This window comes from Aquarana catesbeiana, linkage group LG07, assembly GCF_042186555.1.
Source record: "Aquarana catesbeiana isolate 2022-GZ linkage group LG07, ASM4218655v1, whole genome shotgun sequence".
Classification (NCBI taxonomy): domain Eukaryota; kingdom Metazoa; phylum Chordata; class Amphibia; order Anura; family Ranidae; genus Aquarana; species Aquarana catesbeiana.
Window position 1 is genome coordinate 112,068,467 of NC_133330.1, and position 12,421 is coordinate 112,080,887.

The window sequence follows — 12,421 nt, forward strand, 5'->3', positions numbered from 1 at the left end:
GTAATAAGTTTATTATATTGCAGAAGAAACATTGTATTCAAAAGAGTATGCCTGTTGGATTTTTTCTTTCCAATTAACATTCCACACTTACACAACATCGCCTCTACACGATAACTAATCAGCACTGACGAACAGCGGACTCATTGACACACTACCACTGAGAACATTGCGCTCACCGCTGTTTCAACATTAGCAATACTCTCAACCGTCCCACCTACGGCTGCTCTTCGCGCACAGCATGTCGGGATTTGTAGTATCTGCTGTTACTCTGGAAAGGCTTTCTTCACTACTTAGAACTTCAAATCCCACAAGTCTGTGCGAGCGCAGCCGTTGTCGGCAAATCTGCTGTTTCAAAGAGGAAAAAAAAAAAAAAAAACGGTTCGCCATTAGCAACGTGTGGCGTGACGGGCCTGAAGACCGGTAGCCGGTGAGCATTTTCGTAATAGTGTATGTAGTTTTATAAGGGGGGTGGTAATGGGTTGACGAATAAGCTGATGTCTGAGACACTGTGGGCTTTTGGCGGGATGTTGCTGTCAGCACTGTCTCTTCCGTGTCTGACTGCAAACGGCGGAAAGCGCGCACTTTACAATGTATTATATATACACATAAAAATGTAATTGCTTAAAATGGTATTAATTCCAAAAGCAAACATTTTCTTAATTTTTATTAAAAAAAGAAAACCAATGCATGCACCTAGGGCTGGACTGGGACAAAAATGTGGCCCGGGGCTTCATCCAGACCAGCCCACTTTAATTTTCCAAACACGCACAAAAGCAGTATATTAACTATACGCCATTGCGCAAAAAAGCCTCCCCCTTACATCAGGTTTCCCAGAGAGCCTCCCCCTTACATCGGGGTCCCCAGAGAGCCTCCCCCTTACATCGGGGTCCCCAGAGAGTCCCCCCCTTACATCGGGTTCCCCAGAGAGTCCCCCCCCTTACATCGGGTTCCCCAGAGAGTCCCCCCCCTTACATCGGGTTCCCCAGAGAGTCCCCCCCCTTACATCGGGTTCCCCAGAGAATCCCCCCTTACATCGGGTTCCCCAGAGAGTCCCCCCCCCGTACATCAGGGTCCCCAGAGAGCTCCCCCCCCTTACATCGGGGTCCCCAGAGAGTCCCCCCCTTACATCGGGGTCCCCAGAGAGTCCCCCCCTTACATCGGGGTCCCCAGAGAGTCCCCCCTTACACCGGGGTCCCCAGAGAGCCCCCCCCCTTACATCAGGGTCCCCAGAGAGCCCCCCCCACTTACATCAGGGTCCCCAGAGAGCCACTCCTTACATCAATGTCACCAGAGAGAGGGCGGGCAGTGAGAGATGATGTCATCTCTCTGCTGCCCGCGGCTGCGCAGTGAGGGCAGAACAGCGGTAATGCAGATGACAATGTCATCTCTCTGCTCTCTCGCCCGCCTGGTTCTCCCTTGCTGCCTGCCCGTTTTGCCCGCCGCACGGCTGCAGAGAGGCCACGGCCCGGTAGTAAGCCGCGGCCCTGTGGTTGGGCACCCCTGGGACTCGGGGCTATAGCCCCAAAAGCCACCCCCTAATGATGCCACTGGCTGTCCCTGAAACTGGTACACTGAGCAATCTCCCCCTTGGGAAACTGCCGGTAGTCCCGAGGGCCAGTATATGCCTGCATGCTCCACATCTAATGATTGGTAAGCTGCAATATGTAAATTTATGGGGTTTTGAGTTCAATGCCTGAAGGTAATCAGATCTTAATGCCCGATCACAGTTTTGCAACTTTGGCATATCTTATTAAAACTGTACATGTCACAACTACTAAGGCCTTGTCCACCTGGGTGATGATGCCCCTATAGTGTGAGAGAGACATTTTTATATTTTTTGCAGCTTCCGGAACTTCAGGGGCTGCGTGCAGCCCATTGATTGAGGACATGTGGCGGCATGGTCACAGCAGCTTGTCCTAATGTAATAAGTGTGCAGGTAAGTGGCCCTAAACACAGACACGGTAAATTATAGCATGTTTTTTTCCAGGAAAAATTGGGCCTATGTTTGGCTGTAAATGGTATTGGATATCTCCTGATTTTTATTATCAGGAAAACTGGCCAAATATAGTAAAAAAAAAAAACCATTATTTTTCATGCCACTATAATTAACCACAATCAAATAAACCCCAATTTAAATTCTCCTGCTCCAGATGTTTGGAGTGGTACTATATATGTGTATATTTGTTGTTTGTTACTGTAGTAGGGCTAAGAAACAATGCAAAATTAACCACTTCAGCCCCGGACCATTTGGCTGCCTAAAGACCAGAGGACTTTTTCCAATTTGGCACTGCGTCGCTTTAACTGCTAATTGCGTGGTCATGCAATGCTGTACCCAAATGAAATTTGCGTCCTTTTCTTCCCACAAATAGAGCTTTCTTTTGATGGTATTTGATCGCCTCTGCCGTTTTTATTTTTTGCTCTATAAACGGAAAAAGACCGAAAATTTTGAAAAAAAATGATATTTTCTAATTTTTGTTATAAAAAAAAAATCCAATAAACTCAATTTTAGTCATACATTTAGGCCAAAATGTATTCGGCCACATGTCTTTGGTAAAAAAAAATGTCAACACGCGTATATTTATTGGTTTGCGCAAAAGTTATAGCGTCTAAAAACTAGGGTACATTTTCTGGAATTTACACAGCTTTTAGTTTTTGACTGCCTATGTCCTTTCTTGAGGTGCTAAAATGGCAGGGCAGTACAAAACCCCCCCAAATGACCCCGTTTTGGAAAGTAGACACCCCAAAGAAATTGCTGAGAGGCATGTTGAGCCCATTGAATATTAATTTTGTTTGTCCCAAGTGATTGAATAATGACAAAAAAAAAAAAAAAAAAATTTACAAAAAGTTGTCACTAAATGATATATTGCTCACACAGGCCATGGGCACCCCAAAATACATTTAGCTGCTTCTCCTGAGTATGGGGATACCACATGTGTGGGACTTTTTGGGAGCCTAGCCGTGTACGGGGCCCCGAAAACCAAGCACCGCCTTCAGGATTTCTAAGGGCATACATTTTTTATTTCACTCCTCACTACCTATCACAGTTTTGAAGGCTATAAAATGCCAAGATGGCAGAAAACCCCCCCAAATGACCCCATTTTGGAAAGTAGACACCCCAAGCTATTTGCTGAGAGGCATGTTGAGTCCATGGAATATTTTATATTTTGACACAAGTTGCGGGAATGTGACAAATTTTTTTTTTTGCACAAAGTTGTCACTAAATGATATATTGCTCAAACATGCCATAGGCATATGTGGAATTACACCCCAAAATACATTCTGCTGCTTCTCCTGAGTACGGGGATACCACATGTTTAGGACTTTTTGGGAGCCTAGCCGCGCACGGGGCCCCGAAAACCACTCGCCACCTTCAGGATTTCTAAGGGCATAAATTTTTGATTTCACTCCTCACTACCTATCACAGTTTCGAAGGCCATAAAATGCCAAGATAGCACAACCCCCCCCCAAATGACCCCATTTTGGAAAGTAGACACCCCAAGCTATTTGCTGAGAGGCATGGTGAGTATTTTGCAGCTCTCATTTGTTTTTGAAAATGAAGAAAGACAAGAAAAATGTATTTTTTTTTTTTTTTTTCAATTTTCAAAAGTTTGTGACAAAAAGTGAGGTCTTCAAAATACTCACTATACCTCTCAGCAAATAGCTTTGGGTGTCTATTTTCCAAAATGGGGTCATTTGGGGGGGGTGTTTGTGCCATCTGGGCATTCCATGGCCTCCGAAACTGTGATAGACAGTGAAGAGTGAAATCAAAAATTTACGCCCTTAGAAAGCCTGAAGGCGGTGCTTGGTTTTCGGGGTCCCGTACGCGGCTAGGCTCCCAAAAAGTCTCACACATGTGGTATTCCCGTACTCAGGAGAAGCAACAGAATTTATTTTGGGGTGTAATTTCACATATTCCCATGGCATGTTTGAGCAATATATCATTTAGTGACAACTTTGTGCAAAAAAAAAAAAAAAATTTGTCTTTTTCCCGCAACTTGTGTCACAATATAAAATATTCCATGGATTCGACATGCTTCTCAGCAAATAGCTTGGGGTGTCTATCCACAATGGGGTAATTTGGGGGGGTTTTGAACTGTCCTTTCTTTGGCATATATGCTGAAGTATGTAACTGTGGTGGTGAAATCACCTCCGACAGCGCTGGAGTCACGGTTTTATGTATCATTGGAGCAAACGCTGTTGCTGTCAAGATAAATAAATCCGCGCTGCAACTGAATGGCGTACCTGCTAAGCAAATGATGGTTAACAAAAAACAAAGTAACATTACAGTATAACAGTAATACTTACCATACCTGCAAAGCAAATACAAAAAAAAACATAGTAAAAAATTAAAACATTTGACGCAACCTGTGCCTACCTAAAATATATATATGCCGAAGCATGGGGGCATCCTCCCGCAAAAGGCAGGAGCAAATCGCTCCTCCACCCACTGCTGCCCCCACGCTTCGGCATATATGCTGAATTATGTAACTGTGTTGGTGAAATCACCTCCGACAGCGCTGGAGTCACGGCTTTATGTATCGTGGGAGCAAACGCTGTTGCTGTCAAGATAAATAAATCCGCTCTGCAGCTGAATGGCGTGCCTGAAAACAAAAAAGTGGTTAACAATAAAAAAACAAAGTATAAAAAAAAAAATTGCATACCTATAAAGCAAACATGATAAAAACATAACAGTAAAACATTGCAGTATAGAATGCAGAACAATAGAGAGAGAATGGAGAGAGAACAATAAAACGACAACTATTTTTGTTTTTTTTATTTTATATATTTTTTTGTTTTTTTTCTTTTTTTTTTTTTTTTTTTTTACACTTTTTTTTGTAACTTTAACTTTTTTAACTGGTACCAGGTTTGGGTCTCTCAAAATGCGATGGTATCTTGGGAGACCCTGTGAAAGTGTGTCCTAGTCTGTTCAGTGCTGTACCCTACGCTAATACTCAACTAGTGTATGGTAGCGTTCAAAACATTCACCAATGCAAAGACCAGGATTGTCAGGACAGAAGGGACAATAATACTGGGTGTCATGCCTAAATCCGCGCTTGCTGCAGACGCAATATCTTTTTTGGGGGGCTCGTTGGGTAGGGGTACTCGGGAGGACATATTGAAAATGCCTTTCATGCAGCTGTCTTACTGCATTTGGTTGGGGATGGTGAGGTGGAGCACCGTCTGGAAACAGAAGGGCTCTGACGATCTCTTCCTGGAATTTAAGGAAGGATCCAGTCCGTCCTGAAGCTCTGTATAGCACATAAGCATTCAGCAAAGCCAATTTAAATAAATAAACAGACACTTTTTTGTACCAGCGTCTGGCCTTATGGGCAACTAGGTACGGCGCCAACAACTGGTCGTTGAGATCCACCCCTCCCATATTAAGGTTATATTCGTGGACACAGAGGGGTTTCTCCACAACACCAGTCGCCGTAGGAATTTGGACCGTCGTGTCTGCATGAAGGGAGGTAAGAACAAAAACATTCTTATTGTCCCTCCACTTCATAGCGAGCAAGTTATTACACTTCAAGCAGGCTCTCTCCCCCAGCCTAAGACGGGGATCTACAAGCCGCTGGGGAAAGCCCCGGCGATTAGGTCGCATCGTGCCACATGCTCCAATCTGATGATCAAAAAGGTGGCTAAAAAGTGGCACGCTCGTGTAATAATTGTCCACGTACAAGTGGTACCCCTTTTCGAATAAGGGTGACACCAAGTCCCACACTATCTTGCCAGCGCTTCCTATGTAGTCAGGGCAGTTTGTCGGCTCTACGTGACTATCTTTGCCCTCGTAAACCATAAAACTACATGTATAGCCTGTGGCCCTGTCACAGAGCTTATACATCTTGACCCCGTATCTGGCACGCTTGCTGGGAAGGTACTGTTTGAATGACAAGCGGCCAGAAAATTTAATCAGGGACTCATCAACGCAGACAACTTGATGGGGAGTAAACAAGTCTGCAAAACGTTGGTTGAAGTGGTTTACGAGGGGCCGAATTTTGTAGAGTCGATCGTATCCAGGGTCTCCACGAGGACGACAGAGTTCATTGTCGTTGAAGTGCCCTGGTCATGGAGGCAGAGAACACGGGCATATGGTAAATTGGGTCAGTGGACCAATATGACCGCAACTTACTCTTTTTATTTATGCCCATGTTGAGGGAAAGGCCCAGAAAGAGCTTAAATTCGGAAACCGTAATTGTTTTCCAATCTCTGGCAAGGGAGGACTGGGGAATAGTGGCGATATGTTGACCAGCGTACAAATTGCTTTGGTCCACAATAGATCTATAGAGATCTTCGGTGAAAAACAGCGAATAAAAATCCAGTGGCGTAAAATCAACTGTTTCCACCTGAATTCCGGGTTGGCCAGTGAATGGGGGAAGTACGGGTGCTGCAGAAGTGGTGGGTTCCTAATTCGGATTGGCGAATGCAGCAGGAAGGGCACTATGGGCACGATGGGCCTGTCTTTGTCTTCTTGGTGGCAGCGGGATACTACTAGCCACCTCACCAGCTTGAACTGCACTTATGGGACTCGCCACGTCACCACGTGATACTGCAGTGCTAGATATATGACCAGGGTGTACTAGGCCGCTGGTGCTTGCCAGTTCACCAGAAGGAATAGTGGCGCTAGTACTTCTCTGCTCCATACGAGAGCCCTGCGGTTCTTGCACTTCAAGGACAGAAGAAGAAGTTTGGGGTCTGGTACGCCTGACCTTAGCAGGGACCACAACTCCATCGTCAGAGCTATCTGTCATGGAGCCGCTGTCCTCTACAGGATCATATTCTGAGCCTGAATCTGACAGATGAGTGACTTCCTCTTCACTATCTGTCATGCTCAGAAACGTGTAGGCCCCTTCACTAGTGTACCTTCGATTTGCCATTTTGGGCTCTAAATTTAGGGGTACACTAGTGAGACTCGCAGGCAAAAAAGCTCCTGTTAGCGACTGATTCAGAATGCTACCAAAAAACTGTTAGCGATCGCAGGGATCAGGCCTGACTCTGTGAACGCTGCAGTTATGTGTGCTTAGTGTTTTGTAAGTGACAGTTATCGATTGATACTGCACTTGGGTGGGCTGGGCTGGGCTGGGCCGAGGGGCAAAACGTCGGTGCTAGCAGGTATCTGGGCTGATCCCGCTAACACTGCGTTTTTGGGAACCCTAAACTGCTGGGGACGCTAGTATAGATCTGATCGGATCAGATATCGATCCATTCAGATACTATAGCACTAAGGGAGGTGTATGCTGCGTGTGTGGGTGTTAGCGGTACTGGCGCTAACCTGACGCTGCCTGGGGCGACGCAGACCTTATCTGATCCTAAAAACGTAACTTATATCACCGCCGGGCAATTAGGGGGTTCAACCTTTATAAGGTAATAAACGGCGGGTGCCCTAAAACTAGGGATGTCCCGATACCGATACTAGTATCGGTATCGGCACCGATACCGAGCATTTGCCCAAGTACTTGTACTCGGGTAAATGCTCCCGATGCTTCCACCGATACCTGGAAGTCAGCTGTGATCGGCGCGTGGGGGAGTTACAAAGATTCTCCCCCAGCGGCTTTCAGCTGCTTTAGTGACATACAGCTGTGATCGCTCACAGCTGACTGTCACTGCATCTTCCTCCGTGCCCCCTCCTTTCCTCTGTGCCTCTCCGCTGTCCCCTGCATTCCTCTCTCCTTATCTGTCCCTCTCAGCTGTCCCCTCCGTTCTGCTCTTCTTATCTGTCCCCTCCGTTCTGCTCTCCTTATCTGTCCCCTCCGTTCTCCCCCTCCGTTCCTCCGTCCTCCTCCTCCTTCCTTTGTTTATGGAGAGAGTCAGCTGACTCTGTCCATTCACATAACTGAAACACCTGTGATTACGATGTGTCAGTTTATGAATGGAGAGGAGCCGCTGTCTTCTCTCCATTCATTCTCAGTGCAGCTGACGCTGCAGAGAAAGGGACTGGGGAATCTCTATCCTCTGTCTCTTTCTCTGTCTCAAGGGGGAGATATCAGAGGTCTGTTAAGACCCCTGATATCTCACCAAAGCCCCCCAAAAGGGCTGATTAAAAAAAAAAAAAAAAAAAAACAATAAAGAATAAAAAAAATATTATTGTAAAAAAAAAAAATTGTAAAAAAAAAAAAAATAACACACACATACAACGTTCACCCCCTCCCCCCCCCCCCCCAAAAAAAGCAAGCACTGTTAAAAAAAAAAAAAAAAAAAAAAAAAAAAAAACAAAAACAAAAAAACTGTCACGTGACATTAAAAAAAAAGTATCGGTAATCGGTATCGGCGAGTACTTGAAAAAAAGTATCGGTACTTGTACTCGGTCCTAAAAAAGTGGTATCGGGACAACCCTACCTAAAACTATAGTAAACTATAAAAAACAAACAAACTAACCAGCGTCACCCGTAACACTTATACAGTGATCGCTGGTGAAAGGGTTAACTAGGGGGCAATCGGGGGGTTAAAACTTTAGTAGGTAGTATATGGGGGTCCCTGTCGCTATAAAACACTGACAGCGAACCTATATACTTACCTCCCTAACTAGCGTCACCTGTGTCACTAATACAGCGATCAGAAAAACGATCGCTTAGCGACACTGGCGACGGGGGTGATCAAGGGGTTAACCTTTATTAGGGGGGTTTAGGGGGGTACCCTGGACCTAAAGGGGGGTACCCCAGACCTAAAGGGGGCTAACCTAACTGCCCTAACACTTATAACTCACAAACTGACACCAATGCAAAAAAAACAAAACTGCTATTGGTGTCAGTGTGACAGGGGGTACAGGGGGGTGATCGGGGGGTGAAGGGGGGTGAAAAGTGTGCCTGGCGTGTTCTACTGAACGTGTAGTGTTGTGCACTTACTTGATGTCTTCTCTCCTCGGTGCCGGAATGAAAAAGACCGGCTCGAGGAGGGATGACATCACTTCCTCTCCCTCTGTTTACATTACAGAGGGAGAGGAAGCATTTTCATCCACCGGGAGCGATCGGGAGGGGGTGGCCAACAATGGATGGCCTCCCCCTCACCTCTCATCGCCCGCGAACTAGAGCCGACCGCCTCTGGCACCGGGGGGGGTCCGATCGGACCCCCCCGCCCGCGGGAAGGCAACCACGTACCAGGTACGTGAAATTGCCTGCCCGTGCCATTCTGCTGACGTATATCAGCGTGAGGCGGTCGTCAAGTGGTTAAAAATTGTTTTTTTTAATATCCTACCTAAAATACATTGGATCGGCCAAAATCTGAAGGAGCTGTGCATGGCAATCAATCAACTTCTGTATTCAGCTTGTTCAATTAACCACATGCCGACCAGCCACACATACTGCGTCAGGTCGGCAGGTGCAGGCAGAATCACGTATAAGTATGTAATCTTGCCTGCTCAGGCTAAGGAGGTTGCATGCCCCCCGCAACCGCTGTGTTCACTGGACATAGTGGATCCCCGTACTCAGGGCCTGGTGATCATGTGATTGCTACTATGCGATCATTGTAACAGCAGTGTAAAAAAAAAAAAATCCCTGATCGCCCCCTCAGAGCAGTACACTGTTACCATGGTGACACTAAACTACTCTGATGAAAGTATGTAAAAAAAAAATAAAATAAAACAAATAAAAAACATGTTAGATTAACCACTTCAATACCAGGCACTTAGACACCTTCCCGCCCAGACCAATTTTCAGCTTTCAGCGCTGTTGCACTTTGAATGACAATTGCGCGGTCATGCTACACTGTACCCAAACAAATTTTTTATCATTTTGTTCCCACAAATAGAGCTTTCTTTTGGTGGTATTTGATCACCTCTGCGGTTTTTATTTTTTGCGCAACAAATAAAAAAAGACCGAAAATTTTGAAAAAAAACAAGTTTTTCTTTGTTTCTGTTAAAACTTTTTGTAAATAAGTAAGTTTTCTTCTTCAATGACGGGCACTGATATGGCTGCACTGACGGGCACTGATACGGCGGCACTGATGGGCACCGGTGAGGTGGCACTGATGATGGGCACTGATAGGCGGCACTGATAGGTGGCACTGATGGGCACTGATAGGTGGCACTGGTATGCGGCACTGATGGGCACTTATAGGTGGCATTGATGGGCACTCGTAGGTGGCATTGATGGTTACTTATGGGTGGCACTGATAGTTGGCACAGATGGGCACGGATGGGCACTGATAGATGGGCACTGATGGGCACTGACAGGTGGCATGAATGGACACTGATGGGTGGCACTGATGGCATTGCTTGTTTGCAGTGATGCCCCTAAGGGTGGCATTGCTGGGCATCACTGCAACATAATTGTGCCAATCAGTGCCAATTTGTGAGCACTGATTGGCACAGATTTGGCACACTGGGCACATGTGGATGGCCATGGGGTACATACCTGGCCATCCACATGTTGCCCCTCTCCCTGGTGGTCCTAGTGGCGATCCCTGGTGGTCCAGTGTGGTGATCTGCGGGGGGGCTGCGCTGATAAACAATCAGCGCAGACCCCCCCTGCCAGGAGAGCCGCCGATCGGCTCTCCTCTACTCGCGTCTGTCAGACGCGAGTGAGGAAGAGCCGATCAACGGCTCTTCCTATTGACAGCGTGATCAGCCGTGATTGGACACAGCTGATCACGTGGTAAAGAGCCTCCGCCGGAGGCTTTTTACCAAGATCAGTGTAGCGGTGTGTCAGACTGACACACCGCTCCACGATCGCCGCGATGCGCGCTCCCGGGGGCGCGCTGCGGCATGTTATCCTGCTGGACGTCATATGACGTCCAGTCAGGATAACACAACCACTTCCCGGACGTCAATCCGCTATAGGGCGGGCGGGAAGTGGTTAAAGTGGATGTAAACCCGAAAAAAAAAAAATTTTTTTTTTGATGTCATAATGTAGAGTATAAGATTTCCTATCATTTAAGCCCAGTCTTGCCACAAAGAGTTAATCCAGCTCTGAGCAATCCTCTTTTATTGTTCAGTGAGATAAATCTTGACAAACAGAGAAAAACTTTGTCAAATCCTCCCCCTTGCTGTGAGTGACAGGTGGTTTACATATGTCGTGCACTAGCCTAATGCCGCGTACACACGGTCGGACTTTTCGTCTACAAAAGTCCGACAGCCTTCCGGCGGACTTCCGGCGGACTTGCAGCAGACTTTCTAACGAACGGACTTGCCTACACACGACCACACAAAAGTCCGACGGATTCGTACGTGATGACGTACACCGGACTAAAATAAGGAAGTTCATAGCCAGTAGCCAATAGCTGCCCTAGCATGGGTTTTTGTCCGTCGGACTAGCACACAGACGAGCGGATTTCGGGGTCCGTCGTAGTTACGACGTAAAGATTTGAAGCATGTTTCAAATCTAAAGTCCGTCGGATTTGAGGCTGAAAAAGTCTGCTGAAAGTCCGGAGAAGCCCACACACGATCGGATTACCAGCCAGCTTTAGTCCGTCGGCGTCCGTTGGACTTTTGTAGATGAAAAGTCCGACCGTGTGTACGCGGCATAAGACATGCATTATTTTTTAATTCCCCACCCCCACTCCTTTCTTCAGCAGCTTTGCAAGGATTGGCTGTTCCACACCTCGCAATGATTTGGCATACTGAAGTCATGTGGTTACTTTCCTGTCTTTTCACTGGATGTTAGAGATCATAGCAGAAGTTCAGTGCAGGAGAAAATGCATATTGACAAGGGGAGTGTAGAGGTGGGCGAGGAGTCTACTGACATCACGACTCTACCCACCGAGCTCCAGACAACAGACCCACCGACCGAATCTGCAGTTTTTGGGTTCTCATAACGGACAGAGGGGAGACATTTTACAGGTAAAGATACATGCAGGAGGCATGTATATCCTTATAGATAACCCCTATGGCAGTAGTTTAGAAAGGATGACATTGGGTTTACATCCACTTTAAGGTTAAAAAAATAGAATAAACAATGATTTACTAATGGTTTTCTTTTTTTCTTTATGCATACTGTCACCAGTAGTGTCCCTGATCACCGCCACACCAATCACATGATGACACTGTACTGCACTGGTGACAGTAAAAAAAAAACAAATTTTGATTTAATATCTTAAAGTGATAGTAAAGTCTTGTGTTTTCTTTAATTTTTTATTTAAAAACAAAAAAAATGTTATACTTACCTGTGCAGTGGTTTTGCACAGAGCAGCCCAGATCCTCTTCTTCTCGGGTCCCTCACTGGCGTTCCTGGCCCCTCCCTTTTGCTGAGTGCCCCCACAGCGAGCAGCTTGCTGTGGGGGCACTTGAGCGAAGCCGCTGCTCTGTGTGTCCATTTAGACACGGATCCATGGCTCTCACCTCTCTCTCCTCATTGGCTCACTGACTTTGACAGTAGCGAGAGCCAATGGCGCCTGCTGTGTGTCTCAGCCAATCAGGAGGGAGAGTCCCTGACAGCCGAGTTTCGTGCACATCGCTGGATCTAGATAGGGCTCAGGTAAGTATTAGGGGGGC

The 12,421-nt window shown here is 46.5% G+C and overlaps 1 protein-coding gene across 4 annotated transcripts in view; it reads left to right on the forward strand.

Annotated features, from left to right (window-relative positions):
* Nucleotides 1-273: 273 nt before the first annotated feature.
* Nucleotides 274-12,421, forward strand: part of RANGAP1 (Ran GTPase activating protein 1) — a 388,853-nt gene continuing 376,705 nt past the window's right edge. For 2 of the 4 annotated variants that reach the window (XM_073592639.1, XM_073592642.1), the window contains exons 1-2: nt 302-427; nt 1,844-1,936. In XM_073592639.1, the coding sequence (XP_073448740.1) occupies nt 1,898-1,936 (39 nt within the window). In that variant the 5' untranslated portion in view covers nt 302-427; nt 1,844-1,897. Of the gene's footprint in view, nt 448-1,843; nt 1,937-12,421 lie in introns of all 4 variants that reach the window. The other 2 variants (XM_073592640.1, XM_073592641.1) reach the window with 2 other exon arrangements.